This window comes from Sceloporus occidentalis, unplaced genomic scaffold, assembly GCF_023333645.1.
Source record: "Sceloporus occidentalis isolate IW3139 unplaced genomic scaffold, rSceOcc1.0.p SCAF_33, whole genome shotgun sequence".
Lineage (NCBI taxonomy): Eukaryota > Metazoa > Chordata > Lepidosauria > Squamata > Phrynosomatidae > Sceloporus > Sceloporus occidentalis.
In genome coordinates, this window is record NW_028317013.1 from 775,912 (window position 1) to 801,652 (window position 25,741).

General features: G+C 38.4%; 1 protein-coding gene across 1 annotated transcript in view; it reads left to right on the top strand.

The window, feature by feature from the left end:
* Nucleotides 1-1,560: 1,560 nt before the first annotated feature.
* The window catches only part of LOC149298307 (adenosine receptor A1-like), a 34,311-nt gene continuing 10,130 nt past the window's right edge, over nucleotides 1,561-25,741 (top strand). The window contains exon 1 of the mRNA XM_089487488.1: nucleotides 1,561-1,886. Coding sequence (XP_089343614.1) covers nucleotides 1,561-1,886 — 326 coding nt within the window. The remainder of the gene's footprint in view (nucleotides 1,887-25,741) is intronic.

Below are 25,741 nucleotides of genomic sequence, written 5' to 3' on the forward strand. Positions count from 1 at the left end.
CCAGTTTCGCTCTTTCCAATTTTGCACTAACCAGGAAAAAAAATTCCTTCTCGAGCCCAAAATGGCAGTCAGATTTCTCCTTGGATCAATAAGCTGTTTCCCCATAATTAAAGATTACATCCCTGAATATTATGTTTATCCAGGTATCCATCCAATTGCTGTTTAAACGTCTGTACAGACTCCGATAAAACTACCTCTGCAGGCAGAGAATTCCACATCCTTATTGTCCTTACTGTAAAAAACCCTTTCCTCTGCCTTAGACTAAATCTCCTTTCTTCCAGTCTGAACGCATGACCACGTGTCCTATGCATAGTCCTGTTTATGACTTAGAATGGGATAGTTGGTTAGGTATGACTGTTTTCTGTTTTCAGAATGTATATAATCATTTCTACATTCTTTACACACATACTATAGATTGGCCAACCAGAAACACAAGGTGTCCGTGCTTTTAATAGATGAGTTTAGTTGTGAAATTATAAATTCCTACTAAAACGTTGGGAGCCTCCCAAATTATTTTAAGGTACTTTTTTTTCCTGGTCAAGGCAAAGGTTTATAATTAGATGCAGTCCCTAAAAATCGGCATCATGGCTAATAAACTCTGTCTGGAGAGAAAACAATTTAAGAGCGCAGTAGAATTAATTAGAATGTGTGACATCTATGTAATTTCCATGTCATTAACATAATGTGTTTTAAAAGGCGAGTAGAAAGTATATTATGGAATTGTAATAAGCCAATATACAAATTAAAAATAACACCGCAGACTCTCATTTAAGATTCATTGGGAATTGTCAAGATGATGTCATGTGACAGGAAGCAGCTGAAGGATATGTGTATCCATGTTGTGGCATGGTACCAGTGATGTAGTTACCTAGGACTAACCCAGGGCAGTGCTACTAGCCGCCCCCTCTGATCCAACGGTCTTACTGATGCGTGCAATGACATCATACTTCCCTTTCAAATTTAATTTAAAATAAATAAATGTTCCCATACTTGAAGACATAATAAGTGAAAATGATGCAGCTGAAACATAATTTCAGTTTTCCGAATGGATATCCTGAGGCAGAACCCATGTGGCATTATGAGAGGACATTTGCCAAGGGGGATTCGTATATAAAGTACCAGTGGCAGAATCTGCACGGAAATTTGTATCTTAATATTTAAAATTCGGCTTTCATGTTTCTAATATATATAATTTATGTATTTCTTGTATTTGATAGAGAATGTTTACTGAAAATATGGCATATTACTGTTTAAATGAGAATACACCAGAAGCTTGACTTTTGTAGAAACAAAATGAATGTGTTCTCATAAAATCAATAAAGCATATACATTCTGGTCCTATATTGACTGGACGACACTGGAATATAATAATGTCATGTCATGACATGGTGTTATAATAGATTCCAAATTTATAACCATTATATGTTTAAATACCTTTTAGTATAGATTTGGGCTAATTTTATATTACAAAATAATCCATAATAATAATTTTTATGGATGCTTTTGTTTCCCAGGTTCAATCTTAAAAAAGCTTCTTGGAACTGAAGCAGCATGGAATCCATGGCCTCACTGGTTGTCTACATTGTCATCGAGGTGATCATAGCTGTGGTTTCAGTAGTCGGGAATGTTCTAGTTATCTGGGCTGTGATTGTCAACCAAGCCCTCCGAGACACCACATTCTTTTTCATTGTGTCACTGGCCGTGGCTGATATTGCAGTTGGTTCTCTGGTTATCCCTCTGGCTATCACAATCAGCATTGGACTGAAGACAGAATTTTATAGCTGTCTTATGGGGGCCTGCATTGTGCTGATCCTCACCCAGAGTTCCATATTAGCACTGCTGGCCATTGCTGCGGATAGATATCTTAGAGTCAAGATCCCAACAAGGTTAGTGTATTAAGATGTTTTGCCTGATTTGTGTTTGATAATTGTATTTTGTTCCATGTCTTTCTTTCTTGATATCTTTTGACAGTTTTATTGATGTTGAAATGGACAGTCATTGGATGAGTGAGTTAAGCATTGTTTGCTTTGGTAATTGCCTTCATTCAATGCCTTACTTAGAAGCACTCATTAGCAGCCCAGCTGGGTCTGGTATGCATGTTCATGTTCTCAGCGCCTTCTACTCATAATTGATAAGTGAACATTTTTGAGTCTCACCTAGCACAGGGAGGCTTTAAACTGCTGAGTAAGCTAATGTGACATCAGCTCGAAAGGACTAGATCATACCAGGAGCTCACCATGTATCCTTTCATCTACTTATGTGGATGTGATGCATCCAGTCACTTAATGGCTAATTGGGTGGTTCCTACAGTATTCTGAGATTTTCGCATGTAGAACAAATATCCTTGGATTTGTCACACTGGATCTCTATGGCCACCGAGATTTTCTTCACCAGGCTTCAAGAATTTTATGAGGACACAACAATAAGGGATGTACGATGTTGTTCTTTTAAGTAGCAATCCTATCATTGAGTCTTCTCTCCCAAATTACTTTTTGTCCTTGTTAATGTCCACTGAAAATCTCTTAAAACTAAATGTAAAGTATTGTTTTCAACTCATTTTTTTATTTGCGTTTTCACCAGGTTTACAAAAAAAAGTACAGAAACGTAAAGTGTTTTATGAACATACCTTAGGTTTAAAGGTATATTACATAGTTTTTCATATTACAAAAATCTACACTGTATAAAGTACATTTTTACTTTACTTATATAAGTTGATAAAAATCGTGCAAGGATGTGTAAAACATCTGGATGCTTTTTCTAGGCATGGCAAAGTGGATAATTATTAAACCTTAATTAATCATTAATCATAGAAATTCTGGAGTAAGACCCATAAGTTCCCCATGATGTTTATAACATGACCTTTATTTCTAGCCTTTGTTTAAAAAAATCTAAATGACTCAATAATGGGTCAGCACACGTCTCATACGCACACGCGCACGTATTATAAAGTGCAAAACTCCCCCAAACTTTCACAATCGTTGCTCTGCGTAGCAAACAAAGATATTTTATGAAGCTGCTGTCCATTTCCAGTGTGTGCGTATAAAACTTATGTGCTGCGGAATAAGATGGCGCAATATAAAACAAGAAATTATAACAGATGATATTGTCCTTCAGACAGTTGTATTTACAGAATTATAGGTCAGAATTATAGGTCTGATTCCAGTTTAAATTTACAGCAGATTGCAGGTGTCTGCTTGCTGCTTGAAAACAGACAGAAAGATTACGCTATTTCAGAAATCAACCTGGCACCAGCTGGTTTTATTTTTAACTTTAAGGTAATGGCTGCAAATCTGCAATTTTTAGCAACATTTTTACATTTTGTCATTTTTCTAGCAGCTGCTAATTAGACACCAGTCTTACTGTTTTCTTAACAAGTATTCATTTTTACAGAATCATGAAGAACCGGGAAATGTTTTAAATAACATTTTTTGTACGCTTGGAATTCAGAAATTAAAGTGTTTTTTTGGAACAGGTGTTTCTTTTGCTCATTTCTCCAACCAAACAGTGGAGGCAGTCAGTACTAGATTATCCATTAATTACATTAGGCACACATGCCCCCCCCCCCCCAACTGTTCCAATTTGGGCAGGACAGTCCGGATTTTGGGACTCTTTTTCTCTGTTCCGCCTTTCCCTACCTGTGCTTTGCCAGGGCTGTAGGAAGGGTGAGGCGAGAGAGAGGTGCTCACCTCGGGGGCAGCTGTGAGGGGGCGCACAGCCCCCCCGCACTCTGCTTCAAGTGCCGGGGCATAGTGATTAGGGATCACTGAAATGACCAACCTTGCGCTCCCACGACAGAAGGGAGGATGAAAAAGGTAAGAGATGGGGAGAAAAGGGTGTAAGGGCAGTGTATGTGTGTATATGTTTGTGTTTGTAAGCATGTGTGTGTAAGGGCAGTGAAGGTATTTGTTTTGTTTGTAAGCTGGTGTGTGTATGTGCATATGTATGTGTAAGGGCAGGTGTGTGTAAAGGCAGTGTGTGTGTATATGTGTGTAATGGCAGGGTGTGTGTAAAGGCAGTGTGTAAGGGAGGGAGGCTAACATTGGCATTAAAAAAAAATACAAAAATCTTTGCTGCTGTGGACTAGTCTGCCAATGATGCTCAGCCAGCATCATGGTGGACACCTGGCTTGCTGAGCATTATGGGAATTGTAGTTCACAGCTAACATCTGCAGCTTTATAAAAATGATGCGTGTTTTAAGTGGTGCCCCATGGCATAATTATTAGAGGAATGGATAGTTTGCTGCAATACATTGGGAGAGTGTGTGTGTGTGTGTGTATATATATATATACATATATAATGATTTTATTACTTTTGACTTGTGGTGGTGATTATATTAAATGTTTTGGTGTTACATAAATAAATGGAATGAAACCTGGGAACGCTCCTTTGTGCAGCTAATAAACTTAATAGAAACCAAACCTACCTACCAAAAATCTACCTAGTTGTTTGGTGGTCAGTAAACAGTTAACATATCTAATGTTCAAACACAAAGTTCTTTACATTTTTTCTTTCTAGGCTTTAAAATGTTAGAAAGTGATCAAACTAATGCTACACTGATATGACACTCCAGTTCTCATAACTATTATGAGCTATGATCGTTGTCAAGAAACACCTTGCAAGATGAGGAGTTATCAGACTTTAAGGGGAAAATACGAGACCTGGCACGTATATGTCTTGAAGCATTGTAGTACATTCCATACATTTGCCACGCTTGAAATAAAACAGTGTCTGCTCTATGGTGAACAAGCTGAGATTTTACAAAACCAAACACCCTGCACTTTGCATAAGAAGTGGTCGATATAAACTTCCAAATGCATGTATCATTTCTTGTTTCCTAGGTATTATTATTATTTATTGATTTATATAGCATCATCATATTCCGCAGCGCTATACAGTGGGTAAACAAGTACATAGTCTAAGCTCTCTTTCCACGTTCAATTAGGTAATAAATTCCATAGAGTTTTAACTGTTTTTCCAAGTTTTCAGGATCTTTATAGACATTTAAGGAAATTTTGTAGTAAGATCCTTTGATCATATCAGCAGATAGGGTCATGAGAACCAAATGATTTATTAGGTCCATAAGAGACATAAAACTGACTATTTTCAGTCAACATCCACTATTATGTACCATGTTTGATAGGTTAGATCCAAAATTAGCATTAAACAAATACCGTTTCTTGTATCCTGTTATGTAGGTCAGTTCTCAAATCCATATTAAACAAGACAGGGAAAGGCTACTATTAAAGTGGGCCATTATTAGAAAAAATGGTGCCTCCAAAGCCCTGGGAATATGTCCATCTAAGGAAATCCAGAGATTAAAAACAAGACTGAAGCTGGCAACTTAGTGAGTACACTGAAAGGGATAGACCCATGTTGGGCAGAACATGTAGTAGCATCAAAGGATTGGTCGTATGCAGCATCTAGGGACTAAACCTGCGGCAGTTCACTTTATCATACTGTAAAACTTTAGCTCAACGTGCAAAATGGACTCTAATGTGCAAAAAAGAGCTATAAGTAATTTTGTTAAAGAGAAGCAGTTTGAGGACAAAGGTGGCACAGACAAGCTGCCTAGAGTAAAGATGGCACAAATGTGTGGGGGAACAGATGGCACAGGCAAGCTGTTTGGGTGCAAAGGTGGCACTGTGAGACATGTTGCTTGTGAAGTTGGAGTACCCTAGGACAAATTTCGCTCTGGTGCCCTGTGGTTTCTAGTTACTATGCCCTGGTGTGGCTTATGGGCACATGAGCATATCAAATATATGGGGCTGGTATCCATTATTTCCAGGGCTGCTTTCCAGTTCCAGTTGTGCTAAAAGCTGTGATGGCTATTAGATGTAATGTTAATTATAATACCTATTTAGCCCACATCAGACCTTAGAGCAGCAACTAACTGCCTTATTATTATTATTATTATTTATTGTTTTATATAGTGTCATCATATTCTGCAAGTCCGTACAGTGGGTATATTAAATACTCTTACTCTAAATCTAATTCCCAGGATAGATTGTGGTCAGAGCTCTGTTCAGAAGAGGAAATGAAACAAGAGTAGGTGAAATTGCTAGAAGCGATCAGGCTTCTGATTCAATTTAAATCAATAAATAATAAAATAAAACAAAAACCTATCCCTCACCTTTGTATCTCGCTCAGCCTTTTAACTTTAGAAAAAATAATAATGCAATCATATTGTAATCCCTGGGTTGGCAACCTGCAGCTATCCAGCCATCACTATCATTCTTAGCCTTTTTATGGCTAAGAACAGTCAATCTGGCAACTTCCAAAGTGTAATTGGTCTTGAACATCAAACTGTATGAAGCCTTGTTTTTCCAGTTTGGGAGTTATCCAGTAATAGAGGACAGTGCTGTTATAGCACAAGTGCCAGCTTCCACGTTACGGGAGAATAAATGCAATTTTTGGAATATATATATATAGGCAGAGCCCATTATTGTTTCCAGTGTGGGTGAAAAATGAAATTGTGTTTTTAGGGGAGATTTAACAAGATTAAAAATATAAATGGTATGAAAACCTTAAAAAAATGTATTGTAGTGTGCTCAGGGGTTGGCCCGACCTAACAAAGCCCTGGGGGTGCCTGATACTGCCCCCATGACCTGCTGCCAGAATACGCCACTGACTATGCTGAGACGTGGCAACGTCCTCAACTAAAACAGCAAAACAGGGAGCCCATGTAACATGGGTAAGTAATCAAAGCGTGACAGACAGACGTGTGTGTATCTTGGATATATCCATATCGGGCATGTGTATCTTTTTTTGCTCGCTGTGCTCTGTACAGCGGGAGGGCGTTTTTCACTTTTTGACCCGCCATAAGCAAAGAGAATCAGGGTCCTCTTCGTTGTGTCACTGGAAATATGATGTGAACATGAAAAGATTAAGCCAGCCAATGCTAAATATACAGCTAAAGAGGGTATCATCAGAGATAAAGGAGTAGCTTGGTGCTTGGTAATAAGGGCCAGTGGAGAGAAAACGCCATTCCCTCAATCTTTATTAGAGTCACATAATCATGTATCTGCCCCGTGGGTTTTATTATAGAGCTGCAGGTAACACAAATACAGGTACAGTCTGTTCATTTTCAGTTGAATTCCCCCCATTGTTTATTTGTAATAATTATCTTTATGCTAAGACCTGAATATATATGCAGTGGAGAACATGAGGAGGAACACTATGTATTTTACCAAAAGCAACTTTCATGTCTCCCAGGTTTTGCCTACAATAGCATGGAATTTAATAGCGCACAGGGTAGAATAGAGAGCCTCTATAGAATAGTCCCAACTTTTCCATAATCTGCCCTAGAACCTGAGTTTATACCCTAACTCTTGAATGTCATCACTAATGTCCTATGTAATAGGACTGTCAAGAATTGGTGGAAAGTAGAGGAAATAAGGGGTACTTTAGCTGTCATAATGCCTCCCCTGTAATGTAGGAGTACAAGTCACAATGTCATACTTGATGTGCTGTGGGGATTAGGAGTGTTTTATTTGTGCCTATCCGTACCTAGAATGTAATTATTTTGTCTTTGATCCTGGAAAAATGTCATCAGATGCCCATTGTTGAATGACAAGGCAGTACTGTTTTTCATATTCAGCACATTCTAAGTGTGGTTATTTTGTTATAAAGCACTGTTTCCGCTGTAGCACAGTCTTAAAATAGTCGTAACTTTTCCAACTTTAGTACCTAAACATTCTGTTCTTTCAAATGGTGTTCTCATTGTAATCAGGGCCTGAGTTTTATATCATGCTTTGGGTTCTTTTTTATCAACTGATTTAAATTCGTTCTTAAGCTAGACCTAGGTGGCTGGCAGCCACCGTATGACATGCTGGAAGAAAACAGTCACTTATGACATTCTAAATGGCTCAATTGAGTTTATTCACATTTCATATACAAGGCAGGCTGTGACACAACACAGAACACAAACACTGACAGCTTCATCAAGTACATACAGGCATAACATAAGTACACTCAATACTAAAAACAGTACACCTTAGACATGAAAACACATTTGTAAGTACTGTGTCACTGCACCCCACCAACACTTAGTGTAAACATTGATGTGAAAAGGATTATAAAGAAGCAATGGTAGTCACCACAACAGTATACAATATAAATAGAGCACACAAATTGTGATAGAGGGTGGACAGGGGATAGAGAAAGGAATATCACACAAGTCCAAAGGGTTAAGGGGATAAGATGAGAGGTGGCATAAAAGTTAGTCCTTCTCCTCCTCCTCATCAAGATTGTCAATAATGAAGTAGTGTTTAAGCAGGCTGAGGCTTAGCCTGCGGGAGTTACAGATAGTGACTTATTCCCAACTCAGGTTCATGCGGTTCCTAGCAAATCACAACATGTGTAGAACACAAGACACCAGATGTTTAAAATGACAGCTGAAAATATCAACAAATGTATTAGGAATCATCTAACGCATTTATTTGTAGAGATTCCAGAGAGCTGTTACAAAAGAGTCAATAATATAATTTAAAACCACACACAATGACAAACTGGTACAAAAGGAGAAGAGGGCTCTGCTCTTGCGAGCTTACAATCTAGTCGGTGATTGAGGAAGAAGTTAAACAATAGGAGAGGACAGCTTGGATGGGATTGAGTTGATAGGGTCCGGATGATCTGTTGAAGTTCTTGGTGGTTCAGATGTCTCGGTTGGGATGATGGCTGAGAGTGTTAGGAAGAAAGGTTGTACGCTTCTCGAAAAGGTGGGTTTTCAGAGAGCTTTTGAAATTTGTATACGAGGGTGAAAGTCTGACAGAACAGGGTAAAGAATTCAGCAGAATGGGTGCAGGGTGATGACAGAAGAAAGATGGAATGAAGAGGACGGCTATATTTGGATAAGAGGGTAGAGATATTGAGTGTTGAGGGAAATAAGGCAAAAAAAGGTCTAACATTGCTTATGATAGCACTTGATTAGTATCTATCCTTTTGTTTAGTGTACTGATAAAAAGTTCTTGGGATGAACACAGCAAGACTATTACTTCGAGTATACTCTGGGCAGTTCCTTGTAGTGCACTCTAAGACTATACAGAGATTTCTATAATTACAGCTGTTCATAAGGTCCTTTAATCAGTCTTCCCCACAACAATAGGACTTGGGGGCAGGGGAAGAGGGGTTTGGCACTTTGGACTTCTACTTGGAAAATATTAAATTCTGTGTCTGTTAGTCAGCTGTGGAAACAGCTACAAACATCTCACCAGATTTTTAGTTTGTTATATAAATTGCAAAACTATAGCTTGATGCTGGAATTAGTCATGTCTATTGCCAGTTGGCTTAAGACTGGACATTAAGAATTCAGGACGCTTCCAGATCTTTTCAACCCTTTCATATTCAGATAGAAACTGTAAATAATTTCCTATTTTAACCAGTCCAAAATAGCACATACCACATAAGTTGTTTGCACTAAACTGGATTGTCTTCAAAACACAAAAGTTGTTGGTCTAGTTATAATTCTGACTGATCATTGGGTTGTAACGGCCTGGCCTGGGCTTAAAGAAACAGTGTAGTCCCTTTTTTATGTATATAACACAAAACAAATAACTTTGCTGCTTTAACACGTAAAATGTATTCCAATTTAATATGAAAATGGAGTAGACCACTAAAAGTTTTTGCCTTCATCTGAATCAATTAAGGATGTTTTGGACATAGGTCTTTTTTCAGCATCACGATATAAGATATCAAAATCTTAAACGTTATCACATTAAAAAAACAGGTAATCTTATAAAGCTACAATAATTCACATTGTGCCTTAACACATTTAACCCATCTTTAACCGAATATAAGAAATAATGTGAAACCATTTGTATTAAATGGCACAAAGAAAACTGCAGATCAGGTTATTTAGTCCTAGGCTTCCCATGGTCTACTCACGCTCAGCACCATACATTCTTTAAGTGTCTGAACTGTCCTCTTCTTTCTCGTCATTGCGAAACTCGCAGACGTTGTATTAATATTTACATGTTTTACAGAACATATTTTAAGTAGATCTAATTAACCTTTAAATCAGACGTGGCATTGCTTCAAAATCATATCCCTTTCCTTTGCTTTTCTGAAGCTATAGAACTGGTTGAAGAAGAAACAAAATACTCCATAGGTTTTATTTTGACAAATTATTTAGTAATGCTTAAAACTTTTAAGGTGGCGGTGGCTCTTTAATATAGAGTCCACAAATGGCTGTAGTATATTTAAGGGTTTTAAGCATTTGAATATTTGAGGCTGCAGGGGATTTATATAGTAACATAGTAACTTAGGTTGAAAAAAGAAGTCCAATGAGTTTCAACTCTGCTGTGGATCCAAAAGAAGGCAAAACCTCCAAACTTAAGTGATATCATGATATCTAATTGCGCCTTTAAAAGGGAAAAATAACTTGCACAGTGCAAAAGTGCAATCTGATTTCTCACTGGGCCAACGAGTTCCAATTAACCCCTTAACGTCCATTGTTGGGTCAGGCACGTCATGCAAAACGGTCACTTAACGACCTATGACGTGCCTGACACGTCATCAGACTTAAACAACCTTAGAAAGTGATCAATGATCACTTTCTAAGCTTAAACGGTGTTGCTGTAATGCCTCGATGTCGAGGCATTCAGCAACACCGAGATCGGCATGATGGGCCATGTCTGGCCCCTACCCGGGGCGTCAACATCCGCCATACAATGTATGGCGGCGGACGCCCGTTTTAAAAGTGTTTAGGAGGCAATCAACGATCACCTCCTAAACTTCAATGGTGTCGCTGGAATGCCTCGATCAGGAGGCATCCAGCGACACCAAATACTTACCCCAGGGCGGGCTGTGACCGCAGTCTTCGCCATCCGCAAGATGGCGGCGGCCTGGGAAAAAAAAAATAAAGTTGAAAAAGTTCGCTAGACGGTCTCCAGACCCTCTAGAGAACTCTGGCTCCACTTGCAGGTTGAATACAGGTACTGCATTCAACCATACAAGTCAATGGAGCCCAGCTTTCTAATCACTATGTGATTAGTAAAATATTTAAAAAAAAATAAATAAAAAATTAAAAAAAAAAAAGGAAAAAAGGAAAAGCTTAAAAAAATATGGTAACATTTAAAAATTATTATGCTTTAGAGGAACTATCCAGTTCCAGCAAAATGTAAAAAAAAAAAGTCCAAAAAGAGTAAAATAAAAAAATAAAGTTTATTATTACGAGCAAGTGCTAAAATTAGCGCTGTATCTTCCCAAAAATCCTGACGTGGAAAAATTTAAATAAAAGCATTTCAAATACCCAAGGGGTGTCTAATTAAAAAAAATGAATGGTTTGATGGGGTAAATTGGAGTGGCCGGGCTCAAAGATAGGGCATAGGCACAGACTGACCGAAATGGGGAAAAAAGCGCACAAAGTGGGGCAAAGGCTGGTGGTAGAATCTGATGCATGGAAAGGGTTAAATACTACCATTTTAAGTACCTTGGGGTGTCTAGTTTTCAAAAATATATGGTTTTATGAGGTAAATTGTAGTGGCTAGGCTCAAAGATAGGGCATAGGCCCAGACTGACCAAAATAGGGAAAAACAAAGCGCACTTCCCAAATGTGGCCTTTTATCCCCAAACAGCAGTCAAACCCATACATGTGGGGTATGACTGAACTTGGGAGATGTTCCTGAACACATATTAGGGTGTTGTTTGATAGTGACATATACCTGGAGCTATAAATTTATACCCAAAGTACAATTTGTGTAAAAAAAATACTAACACAAAGTGTGGCAAAGGCTGGTGGTAAAATCTCATGCATGGAAAGGGTTAAAATACTAGCATTTGAAATACCTTGGGGTGTCTATTTTTCAAAAATATATGGTTTGATGGGGTAAATTTAATTAGCCGGCTTCAAAGATGGTCCTATTAGGACATGGGGGCAGAATGACCAGATGTAAAAGTTCCAAGTAAAAAAATGTGCACTTCCTAAATGTGGCGTTTTACCTCCCAAACAACCCGACAAACCCATGCATGGGGGGTATGACTGTACTCAGGAGATGATGCTGAACACATATTGGGGTATTGTTTGAAAGTGATGTATACCAGGAGCTGTAAATCCATACCTGAAGAGCAATTTTAGCGATAAAAAACACAAAATAAATGACTACCACAAAGTTTGACAAAGACTGGTGGTAGAATTAGTGCATGGAAAGAGTTAAAATTCTAGCATTTGAAATACCTTGGGGTGTCTAGTTTTTAAAAATATATGATTTGATGGGGTAAATTGCATTGGCCGGCTTCAAAGATACCCGAAATGGCACATGGGGGGAAGAATTACCAGATTTGGAAAAAATGGTTTTGAAATAGCAAAACGCTACTTATACTTAATGCTCCATAACGTGCAGAAAAAAGCAAAAAAACATAAAAACATTGGGTATTTCTAAACTCAGGACAGATAGTAGAATATATTTAGTAGGTTTTTTCATTAGCTTTTTTGGATGAGTAAAAGATTTTTGGGGTAAAAGTCAGAAAATGTGGGGTTTTTTTTACATTTTTCATCATATTTTTTTTTTTTTTTTATGGGAAATTAGATAATATGATTAAAACAATGGTATCTGAAGAAAGCCCTTCTTGTCCTGAAAAAAACAACATATAATTTGTGTGGGTTCACTAAATGAGTGAAGAGAAAATTACATCTAAACACGAACACCGCAAAAGTGTTAAAACAGCCTCGGTCCCAATGGTACAAAAGGTAAAACACAGCCTGGTCCTTAAGGGGTTAATCATGTCCTTATAGCCCATTATATACTGGGATATTATGCTTTGCTAAAATAATCACCCAGTCCATATTTTAAAGCACAATCTCCTGTGGGTGTGAATTACACATATTTATTGTTCTCACTGCTTTAGATGAAAACTACTTTAAGCGTGAATGGATGACCTCATGTTTTTGTACGGTCCTGTTGACGAACAGGCCATCAGAGAGTGGGTGGTATTGTCCCCATATGCATTTGTATAATGCTTTCATATAGACTCTGACACCTTTTTTCTTGTGTAAACAAATATAATGTTTCTAGCCTTTCTTTATAACTAACCTATTTTATTACCATTTTTAATTTTGTAGTTCTCTCTGCACTTTTTTTGTTTCCATAATGTTGCCAGGAAGAACAAGTGCCTGTAATTGCACTGCATATTACAAGGTGGAGTCTTACCATCGACTTATGTAGAGGCAAAATTGTATTTTCCTCCCATGAGTTAATACCATTTATAAAATGACAATATCTTACTGGCCCTTGTAGCAGCCGTCAAACACTGTTGTTCTCCAGTCTGGCCCTGTTATTGTCTACAATCATTCCCAAGTCATTTTCATTTAATGATTTCACTAGCACGACCCTAGTTAAGGTATAATATACACATTTACTTTTTATTTGTCAATATTTAATCTCATCTGACATTTGGCAGCTCCATCGTCCAATTGGACCAAATCCCCTTAGTTTGCTTGTTGAGCTTGTGGTGTGTGTGCAACAGAATAGAGTGCTGGAGTTGTGTGTCTTTAGTGCATATGTATGCCGGAGATTGGCATAGTTCTTTATCTGTGATAACACTTACTGTATGTCTTAAGTGCCATGCATTTCCTTTGCGTTGAACTAATGTTATGTAAACTCTGGTCCTGGAGACCATATCACTGAAAGAAAAATTAACTTAACACCGATATGTGCACTCAATTCATGCACTTGCTGGTCTGAACTGGGTGCTTATATAAATCTCCATGCTTGCTTAACCTGTATCTGGAAGCTGTAGCGGGAAGTGTAAATTTACCACAGAGTAGGAGGATATCAGTTGCATAGTTGAGATTAGAACCTGGAATACCTCAACTATGTAACTATTTGGCTTGAAAATTACAGCGCACTCAGCTTCAGTTTAAAGGGAAGCCCCATGCAGACTGTTTTTTAACTTCAGCATAGAATACAGTGCTGCATACAGTAATGTAGGTTAGCTACAACAAGCGCTTAGCTAATGTAGGTTAGCTTTGACAAACGCTTGCTTTTATTTCATATTGTTCCAATAAACTTTATCTGCAGACTTGGGGGCTGCCATTGTTGTCAATCAATATTTTGGGTTAAAATCCAGATTTTGCACGGTGTATTTTATTGCATTTAAATTGGTTCAGCCATTGTTTTGTTACTGAAGTTTAAAGACGGCAATGGCACTCGCCTGGCCGCATCGGCCACTCGCCCAGCCCGTCCCCAAGTGGCAGTTAGGGTGAGCACACGTCCCGGAATGCATTGTCCCGGAATTGAAGCACGTCTCTCGCCACCAGAGAGAGAGGGGTGCTGAGTGGTTTTCGCTCAGTCTACTGCGCGAGGCCTCTAGCCCGGTTGCGGTGCTGGCATGTCATGCTGAGCACCTTAATATGACATCATATTCCATCGCTCAGCAGTGAAGCAGCATGCACCGTGGCAGAGCAGGGAGACTTCTGGAAGGTACGTGAACTACAAAGGGGGTAAAGGGTAGATTAAAGGGATTGAGGGAGAGTGGGTAGATAATGAGAAGGGAGGGAGAGGGAGGGGTAGATTATGAGAAAGGGTGAGAGGGGGTAGTAAAAATATTGAAATAAATAAAGAGTGAGATTGAGTGAGAGAATGAATGAATTGTGTGGATGAGTCGTCTGAATGAGGGAGTATGAATTAATGTGTGGATGAATTCTCTGAATTAGTGTGTGGATGAATTATCTGAATGAGGGAGAGAATGATGTGGATGATAGTGTGAATTAGCGAGTGACTGTAAAAGTGTTGTGGGAAGGCAAAGATGGCACAAGCCTTGGGGACCAAGATGGCGCAGGCAGGGTGTTTATGGGAGATAGCATAGGATGGACTGTTTGGGGACAAAGTTGACTCATGCTGGGCTGTTTGGGGACAAAGATGGCAAGTCTTATGTGTGTTATCTGGGTGCTGGTCAGTTTCTATGTGGGCACTGTGGATGCCAGGGCTGGCTTTGGGGTGTGCAACCTGTGATCTATGCCTGTAATTTAAGGGGTTTTACCTATACCTTTATTGTTGAGTTCTGCATTGCTGTTTTCATGTGTTTTTTTATCTATATCCTCAGTGCTGAGTTTACATGTGATTTCCAGTAGATCTATACCTGCAATGCTGGGCTTGTGTGTTATGTTGATCTATACCTGCAAAGCTATGTTTCCATACAATATTTTTGTATACCTGCAAATACAGAATTTGTTTGTCTGATTCTATGCATTCAATGCTGAGTTCACATTTGAATTTCAATTGATTTATACATGCAAAGCTGAGTTTGTGTGTTATTGTGTTGGTCTGCTATGTGATGTTTCCATACATTATTTATTATGTAGTTATGCAGGTTTGTATGTCGTATTCAGTTGATCTATACATGCAAGTGCTGTTTTATGTGTTGTTTCTTTGATCATTACCTATTTTGTGGTGTAGGAGCAGAGGGAGTGATTGCATGCTAGGGAGCATGGTGCAGGGCCCAAGGAAATGCTTGCGTAGGGTCCAATTTTTTAGTGTAAAAATTTATTCACAGCAGAGGCTAATATTAATAAATATCGATATTATTGTCAAATAATCGAGTATCGATTATAAGACGTCTTGAGAAAGGACCAGAGGTGGTCTGAAACGTTGGCCGTGCTGATTGAAATAAACTAGTGTTTAATGCACTTTACTACAAAGACCCGTGAGTGCCCATTTTTCTTTGGTTACGTATATATATATATATATATATATATATCTGTGTGTGTGATTTTATTGGCTTCATAGTGTGTCCCTGCATGGCAGAAATAAAATGTGCTCACCCTAGTGGCAGTGATGTACAAAAAGTTATCCATTTGCATTTACCCATACCCTTTCATATTCTATACTTTCTAATTCCTTTAACGAATTGTAAACTGCCAGAAAGGAAATTAATAGTTACCTAGCTAGGGCCGCTAGCTTTTCCACAACAGAGCAGATTGAAATACATGGGACAGAAGCCAAACATATGGTGATACTAGGAGGTTCTTCTCACACTTGACGTACAGCTTATCCTGCCTGCTACTACTTCTGCCGTTCCCAGGTAGCCTTTGATGATGGAAGAAAGATGTGTTATCAGGGGCGTACCTAGAGTATTTGGCACCCGGGGCGGATGCTGTAAGTGGCACCCCCCCCCCACCAAATGTAAAGACATCTACAAAATTATGTTAAGAATATTTATTGCACCAATTTGTAAACTGTATGTCAACTGTAAACAACAAGAAATCTGAAAAAATAAATTAACTTATAAGTAAAATAAATACGTTTAAATAACATTTACTGAACATATAATAGTGCTTTCTTTAATAACCCTCCAAAAAAAACAGCGTCCACATTGCCCACATAGAACCTGACCAGCACCCAAATTACACACACATAGGACGTGCCATCTTTGCCCCCAAACAGCCCAGCATGAGTCAGCATTGTTCCCAAACAGCCGAGTGTACGCCATCTTTGTCCCATGAACACGCTACCTTTGCCATCCTTGTCCCATAAACACCCTGCCTGTGCCATTTTTGTCCCATAAACACCCTGCTTATACCATCTTTGCCTTTATGACAAATCAACTATACACCTATGATTAACACAAACACTTTTACAGTCACTCACTAATTCACTTTCATTCATACAATTCATTCACACAATCATTTATTCTTTCACACAAATTATTTACACATATTCATTGATGCATTCTCACAAATTCATTAATTCTCTCACTCATTCAAACAATTCATCCTCACATTAATCCATTCATTTTCAATATTCTTGCTACCCTCCTTTCTCCCTATCTACCCATTCTCACCCCCTTCTGCCCTATCTACCCCTTCTCACTCCCTTCTCCCTATCTACTCCCTATCCCCACATCTCACTCCCTTCTCCCTATCTATCCCCTCCTAACTATCTACCCTCTCCCCCCTTTGAAGTTCACTTACCTTTCAGGAGTCCTGCGGTGGGGGTGCAAGGCCTCTGTCTCCCAGCTCTGCCACTGTATGGAACAGTATAGAGTGATGGGAGTTACAATGTACTTTAGAGCATAATTATATAATGAAAAAGACATTGGAAATGGTACAGCATAACACCCATCACTCTCACACATTTACCAATCCACACTTTTTCAATCCACAGATTCCACACATAGCAATCCACACATACCAATCCACAGATTCCACACATACCAATCCAGATTCCACACATACCAATCCACACTTACCAATCCACATTTACCAATCCACCGATTCCACACATACCAATCCACAGATTCCACACATACCAATCCACTCTCACTGTCACTCTCACTGAATGATTTCCTACCTTTCCTCTTTTCTTCTTACAGCAGTCAGCTCCTTATCTTCCTCTTCGCTCCTCTTCTTCCTCTTCTTCCGGTTCAGAGGGCACGGACGGGGGTGGGAACCGGCTTAAAATCACTCAAGGGAGCTGGAGGTCTGTTAAAGACCTCCGATACCGCTCCCTTGCGAGCCTTCTCCTCCAGCGGCGGACATTACTGTCCGTCTCTGGAGGGGTGCCGGCAAGTTGGCACCCCCCTGATGAGCGGCACCCGGTGCGGACCGCCCCCCCCCCCCCCGCCCCCCGCTAGGTACGCTATTGCGTGTTATATATGCACATTTAAAAAGCTTCATGTCTGAAAAGATGTTATAATGTCATGGTTGAAAGAGCAGTTGTGTTATCAGTGAAATATATTTTTTTTCCCATTCTAATCTTGACTTGAACTCTCCACCAGTGACGTATCCTGGCCTCGGCCGGTTAGGAAGAAAGATCCCTGTTCAAGCCCCCAGGTGTCCTGCTGCCCAATGGGCTGGTTACAAGGGAGATCTTTGATTTACTGAACTGACCTATTTACACTATAGACTGCATCAAAATGGGATGCACGCCTTTTAGACGCAGCGTGGCAGGATATGACATCCTATCCCGCACTCTATGTATTAACCCCTTCAGGACCGACGTTGGCAAACTGCGTCTTCCCTTGAAGACTGCAGGTTTTTTTGTAAATATTTAAATTCCGTGCTCGTGAATTGCTTCAAAGCGATCATATGCATGGAATTGAGGGGGAGTGGCTGCTACGGATTGCTGGGGACACCCAGCGGTCAGTAGCAGCCGCCCCTCGCGATCCCAGCATTGATAGCGACGATGGATCGCGCATCATCGATGACATACCTGGTACGTCCCGGTCTGCCGTGACCTTTGACCAGGAAGTACCAGGTACGTCTCGGTCTTGAAGGGGTTAAAGGTGCGCAGGACCTATTAATGTTACAATTAAGCCTGAAGTCATAATGAAAAAAATATGGCTGGACCACAGATCCAAAAATCAAGCAGATTACCAGGTATCTTTAGAAATAAATAATTCTAGTACTAAACATTTGATAGCTGGTTTAATTTTCCTATATAGCCAGATATTAAAAGTTCACTACAGCCATCATATGCACTTTAATGAATATGATAACTGTATCCCCTCTAAATTATGCAAAAACATGTAACAAATGCATATTAACAGTAGCAGTAGAGTGGCCCTTAGAGATATTTCATATGGCAGATTACCAATAAAAGTTGGATATAAATGCATTTTTACAAGCTACTAACAACGGAAATAGAATACCACTCTGCAACATGAAGCATCCAGTTTCTCTCATCGGATATAACAGTCATGTAGTTTTACAGTTTGTGTGGAAGAAATAATAACTATCTCTGGTTAATCTTTTTTTAGGTATTTTTATTGATCCAGATATTTTATACCCCTGAGGCTGGGGGAGTTCTTTCTTAACAACAAAGGCAGTGAGTTAAATCCCTGGATCAGACATGTGTATTAGCCTTCACATTCCAAGGTAACAGAGACAGCAGCAGTAACAAAGGCAGCAGGGCCATGTTTTCAACACTATTGTCACCATTGTAGTAGTCGGCCATATTAAACCAAAGGCTGTATATTGTAGGGGCTACCCACTGGGCTTACTGGCAGCTTCTCCGAGTGTATTATTTTTGAAAATCTGATTCAACACTGCTCCAACCACAGATATTGGATATATGGGGGATGGGGCTTTTAATAAAAATATCAAGTCTGTTTACTATTTAATTTGGAATATATGGGAAAATTAATTATTATGATTAATTATGGGAATATTTATATGCTGTAAGCTTTACTTGTCCAGAACAAATATAGGTTTCCCTAGGTAACTTGTAAGGTATTTATAAGGATATTGTCATAAATAATTGTAGCAAAATTAAGAAAATTAGTATTGGGTCCCGTAAGGAAAATGTGACCAAACTCCCAGCACTTAAACGGGTCAAGGCGAGAGGAAATTAAATGTTTTATGGAATGGAGCGTGGATAAGATGCCATTTCAGACAATTACATTGTACATTTACATCTAGTATTTCTGGTGGCATTCATATTACTTAACACTGAAGGCCTCTTTTTTTGTTAAAACGGAAATTCTTTTCATAAATCCTAATTTTTAAACTTTTATTCTTTGCTTGAGAATACAGTATATTTGTATTTGTGGGGCGCTTGTGTAAAACTAGAAAGACTAAAAAAGGAAAAATATACAGTAATAAAATAGCAATCAAATCATACTTCTGTTGGTTATATGTGGAGGCATCCTTGATAAGTTAAGGTAAGGTCATCTTACTAAAAAGTATTGGTTTTATTAATTTTACATATTTTTTTAGCCTTTCTATGTACTCTATCCAATAAATTCCATGATATGCTGATATTAATGACCAAAGCTGTACTTCATATTCCAGGTGAGCTTTAACTAATGTTTTGCTTAAGGCAAAATGACATTCCCTACTCATGCATGAATGCAGTTTTGGGACAATCCAACTAGGATTCACTTCAAGCACACATGTCATTTGAAAAACAAAAATGCCACTTTGACTAAACAAAGAAAGAATAAAAAATGGTGAATATATTTTTTAAATACAACAGGATTTTTTATGATCATCTTTTGCAAAGATTTTATTTTAATTAAAGGGATATTTTTAATACATATTAATGCATATGATACCTGAATGTCCCTTTTAAATTACCATTTTCTTTTGCTTGCCAATGCGTGGAGAGATACAACCGATTCCTCTACCCCATGTATTTCCCCTCTTTTGCTGCCCTTTTCTCTTTTCCCAATCTCCTTGATTTGGAGAAGATGCATTTCACCTGCTTATCACTTCACCTGTGTGCATACTCACACACATATAGTATGTGTGTATCTGTGCCCATTTGTGTACAATCACATACAGAGGTAATGTGCACCTGAATGTATTTAACAAATTTGACAATCCCCCATTCGTGATCCCATTAACACCTTCAATGGAGTGTACTTTTTATGACAGTATTGGTGTGCATTGAACCATTGAAAGAGCAAATAAATATAGTTGTTATTCTATCAATCTGATAGCAATAAGGGTTAAAGAATGCTACTCCTACACTAAACACTACACGTTATGTGTAGTGTGGCAGGGACATCCAACATGTGGCCAGACATCAATCTGTTGGAGTTTATTGGTAAGTCTTCTATGCAAAAAGCCTTACTGAAATATAGATAAGCAATGTTTACTGCACCACCGTGATTTATTTATTAATTTTAGTCACCAAATGTAAAAAAAAATAAGATTAGTTTGGCATTATCTTCTTGAAGTAAACCCATGTTGTTTCTGATCTTGAAATCCATTTAGATGTTCAACAATCCTATCCTTTAACATAGTTTCCATTAAGACTAACTGGCCTCTAGTTGCCTGACCTTCAATGATTTCTAATCTTCTGGGACTACTCCCGTTAACATGGATTGGTTTACTAGTAGGTAATAGCAGGTAATACCCACAGCAAGCGGCATGTAGAGATCTAACATTATCTCCTTGCATGCTTTGATCCAGTGGGCAGGAAGTATGGGCATCAAATCCACTTCCTGCATGCACACAGCACATAGGCAGAGGAACGCTGGGGCAAAGTTTGGGGACACTTGCAAGCTGGTGGCAAAGATGGTACTGGCACGGTGTTTAGGAAGCACCGATAAGCTGTTAAGGGAAAAAGATGGCACTGACAAGCTGATTGGGGGCAAATATGACACATACAAGCTGTTTGACGACACTGACAAGCTGTGTGGGGACAAAGATGCCACGGATAAGCTATTTGGGGATAGTGATGGAACAGGTAAGCGTTTTTGGTACAAAGGTGGCACTGTGTGCAGGTTTAGTGAAGACAGGGGGTTCCCGTGGTTTCTATTTAGGCCACTGTTTGCCACCTTCAGACGGTGACCTCCAGTTGTGATGCTACATTGCAGACTTGCAGGTCTTTGTGTGTACACTGCAGAGGGCTTAGCTTTATCTGTGTGGCAAGTCTATGCTGATGCTGCGGAGCGCGAGCTCTGAGCGCCCTGGATAATACGTTGAACCACGTTGACGTCGCATGGCTGCGGTCAGTGTGTCCTTCAAGTGCATGGCTAGCTAGCTGGAAAGTGTTATTGTGGTTTCCATCATGAAAACCCCCCACTAGGTCCCAAGATAACAAACTAAGTACTGTAAGTCCTAAAGGTACAAATAGAAAGGAGAAATGCTGTGATAAAGCAGTTTAGAAATTTGTGCAATAAATATTCTTGCAAAAAGTGGTGGGTGTTTTTACATTTTAAATTGGGGGGTGGCAAATATAGGATCCTCCCTGGATGAAAAATATTCTAGGTACGCCCTTGTTCACACTAGCACCAAATTTCCCTATTAAATTACCATTATTAAAATATAATATTTTGGAGAAAAACCACACACCTGATGTGGTATATGCACCAGTGTTACTTCCATTAAGTCTACATTTTAAATTCTTTTACTAACATATAGCTATTGCATGAATCAACATCAACCTTCTCAAGCCTAGAATCGGCTAGCTTGTAGCATTATCATTATAAACAAAGCTGGATTCCCTGCATATGCAATAGTTGTCCATCCGTATGTGTGAGCATGGATGTGTAATTGTGTGTGCTTGTAAGCATGAATGTGTACTTTTGTGTGTGTGTGTGAGCATGGATTTGTGTGAGTGTGTGAGCATGGATATATAATTGTATGTGAGCATGGATATGTAATTGTGCATGGGTGTGTAAGTGGGGTGAGATGGAGTGTGTTAGTGAGTATGAGTAAGTGTGTGTAATTTGTCTGTTTACATGTTTTATGTTGGAAGGGGGGTGCAAGGGGCAAAGAACACACAGACTAGCTGTTTTAGTTGGGGGCCTGGCTTTCAGATGGTTTCTAGTTTCTAGCCCCTGTTGAGTAATATTAATTTGGTTTCATTTTAGAAATCAACATATGCTATGGATCTGATCTAAAATTGATACTGTACTTGTGTCTCCTCTAAATATTGCGGGGGGGGGGTTAACTTAAGAGTGAGTCATTGTTGAGTAACAGCGAAATGTATGCCATCACCATAGATTCTCCTGCAGGAAAGGCAGAGTTAACACACTGATGAAGTCATCTGTTGGACTTTTTGCTACTGCCTTTATTGTTTGACGGCTGCATTTAAAGAGACCTCGCTGGCCCTGAAAGCTCTGTATCCTCTTTTTGTATTGGCACAATAAAATGTATCACCTTCAACTAAAGATATGCTAGAGTTAACAGCTAACAATTAACATTGTGAATACCCAATCAATATACTATCCTCATAACTTGATTTGAATTTGACTTAACTGGATTTGATTAAGGCATTCCTGAAACAAATTACATTACAGTTAATGTGATATTTTACTTATTGTATTTAGAGCACCAGCAGAATCCATAAGGCTCTTAAAAAGAAGGGTAATACAAAATTCTTTAGGAAGAATTATTAGTGGCCATTCCTGGAATTCTCTCTGAATAAAGAAAGGGCATATATGAGTATATCCACTACGTAGAAGTAGCGGAAAGTCTTCTTCCCCAACTTCTAAACTTCTCCCTATTCTCCCCGGCAAGGTCCTACTGCTTCCGTGAAATAAAATATAACATTTCTTGCCAAAACCTCCAAAATGTACATGTAAGATTCATAGGAACATGAAATGTTTCCATTATAGAGATTTGGAAAACAATAAGTCAGTGAAGTTCAAGTAGTCCAACAAAATATTTAGGATTGACCCAGTTGAAGGCAACCCCTACACTCTTTTCCCAGCCATAACTACTCATGCCCAAATGGGTAAGGATAAGAAATTACATAGTGATACCAAAGTCACTCATGAAAGGGTTATATCGCTATGTATTTAAATTTAAAACATGCAAGTTTAAGGACAAACATGTTTCCTGAGTGCTATAAATTACCTTCTACTAATTTCATCTACAATAGTGGACATTAATAAAATAAAGGAGATCGGGTGGGTGTTACAACCTGCTTTGTTCAGGAACACTAAACTGATACATTCCATCTGACATAATTTCCACCTTAATTGTTCATCATTTATTAACCCCATGGTTTCCCTTTCTATAGATTGTTATAGCTCACATGGGTGATATCAGCATAATGGCTTTGTTCAGATCCCTAGTCATGCTGCCCTTGCGCTTATAACTCTGTTGCTTTCTTTATCATAATGTAGCTGTCAGCAAAGTACCTTTTGGATTTGTGCATCCAATTCATTCCTATAGTTTCCTTAGATGTAGTGTTATCTTTCACAAATATGTGTGTTACCTGCAAACAGTCAAGGGGTAGAAGAAGTATTATTAAACACTCACAGACACCAGACAAGCCAGAAGGCTTGCTTTTCCCTCAGAAATCTCATGGTGCTTTCACAACCACAAGGGATTCTGGGTAGGCACATGCAAATAAGGTTAACAATTATCACCTTTGCCTCTATATCCACTTTATACATGGATCCCTTGAAAGTAATTGCCCGCTGTACAAGACAGCCTTGAGACAAAACTCAGGAAGAGGTACAATAGCCAGATCACCACTCATGGACAGCTGTTTCGTCCTTCATGGGACTCGTCAGCATGAGGTTGTGATACTGGCTTAATAGTTGAGGCTTGGGGTAGCTAAGAAAGCCAGTATCACAACCTCATGCTGACGAGTATATATATATATAATTCCAAAAGTAGTTACCGGCACTCATGGGACTTGTTTTCAATGATTTCATGAAACTTTTTCTGGTCAACATTTCAGTCTTTCAACATGTCCTGATGAAAGTCTATAAATAAAAAGACTGAAATGGTGACCAGAAAAACGGAGTTTCGTGAAATCATTGAAAACAAGTCCCATTAGTGGCGGTAATCAGTTTTGGAATTTAAATGCATTACTGCTGCAGCTACCTGGCACCGGGCAGAGAAATTAAGGTTGGTGTGCAATTGTATATCTTGGACTTAAATAAATAAATAAATATATATATATATATACATAAAATAGTACAGGCACTGATGAACTCAACAGGTAACTTCATTTACTATGGCACTCCCCCCTCATTTAGCCAACATCTTCTCAACTCAATTACATTTAAGTCCTGTCCAAAAATATGCATTTTATGGATTCACTTACTGCGTGGAACAGTGTCAGATGCTTACTAAATCCAAATAAGCTCCAACATCTGCTACTCCACCCTCATCTATTATTTTACTTAAGGTGTTAAAGAACTCGATAAGATTAGTCTGACTTGATCTCCCTACAGTAAATCAATGCTTCCTCAGATCTTGAAGTCATTACACTTTAGATAAGCAATATATTTTTTTCTATCAATATGTATTAGATTAATGTACAAAATAATATAATATGTAATATACACAATGGTAATTGAATGACTAGATGTTAATTAAATTACTGTAAATGTAATGTAAAATTAATTTACTGGCTGTTATAGATCAATGACTATTTCATAACTAACCCTTAAACATGACAGCTTAATATATTACCTGTGATATTTATGTTACAGAAATGATTTATAAATTTAATTTGTTTCAAATCATGTGAACCTGATTTCGGTATCGGATTCTCAAATAATAAACACAATTCCATATTGAAAGATGATGCTGTCATTCGTCTTGGTATTTCTACATTGAAGAAAACTGCATGTTTTGCAGGAGAAGACCAAATTCTTAAAAATGTAAATCCAGTTTAAACAATTTTCTTTTCAATGTCTTTTCATTGATGCTAAAATGTTCAAAACGCCCTTTATCCAAGCACAGGCAGGGACTTTGCATTTCTTTATTGGTGTTAAAGTCATTATACTGCATAGATAAAGAAAGAAAGAAAGAAATATAGTTTTTGTAATACCGTAACTAAATGTCTTAACTAGATCCCCACTATTAATTTGCGAGAATTATATATATATATATATATATATATATATATATATATATATATATATATATATATATATATATATATATATACATACAGTATATATAAGCAGGGACAACCCATAAAAAAGAGGTCTATTGGAAAAACAAATCATGCTTTACTGACATGTTCCCCATGTAAAATATATAATCACTAAACAGAATTTCATAGTATGATACAGAAAATGTAAAGCCAGTGGAGTTAATAAGTATTCAACTCAAGCAGTTAAAATGCCCTTAAACAAAAGACAATGGTCAATATGGTAATTCAGCGTTGTTGTTATTAATTACTAAGCCACAAATCTAGCTGGTATGTTATGTAATAAAGTCGAGAGGTCCTTCTCAAAAGAGAAGCCTTGGCTCATCGATGTATGTCTCTGATTATCTGCTGTTGGGAGGTCGGCCTGCTGCGTGGATCATATGCGACCCAGCTGCAGATCCTAAAGTGAGTGGAGAGCGAGCTAGATACGCATTACCCAATGCATCTGGCTTAGG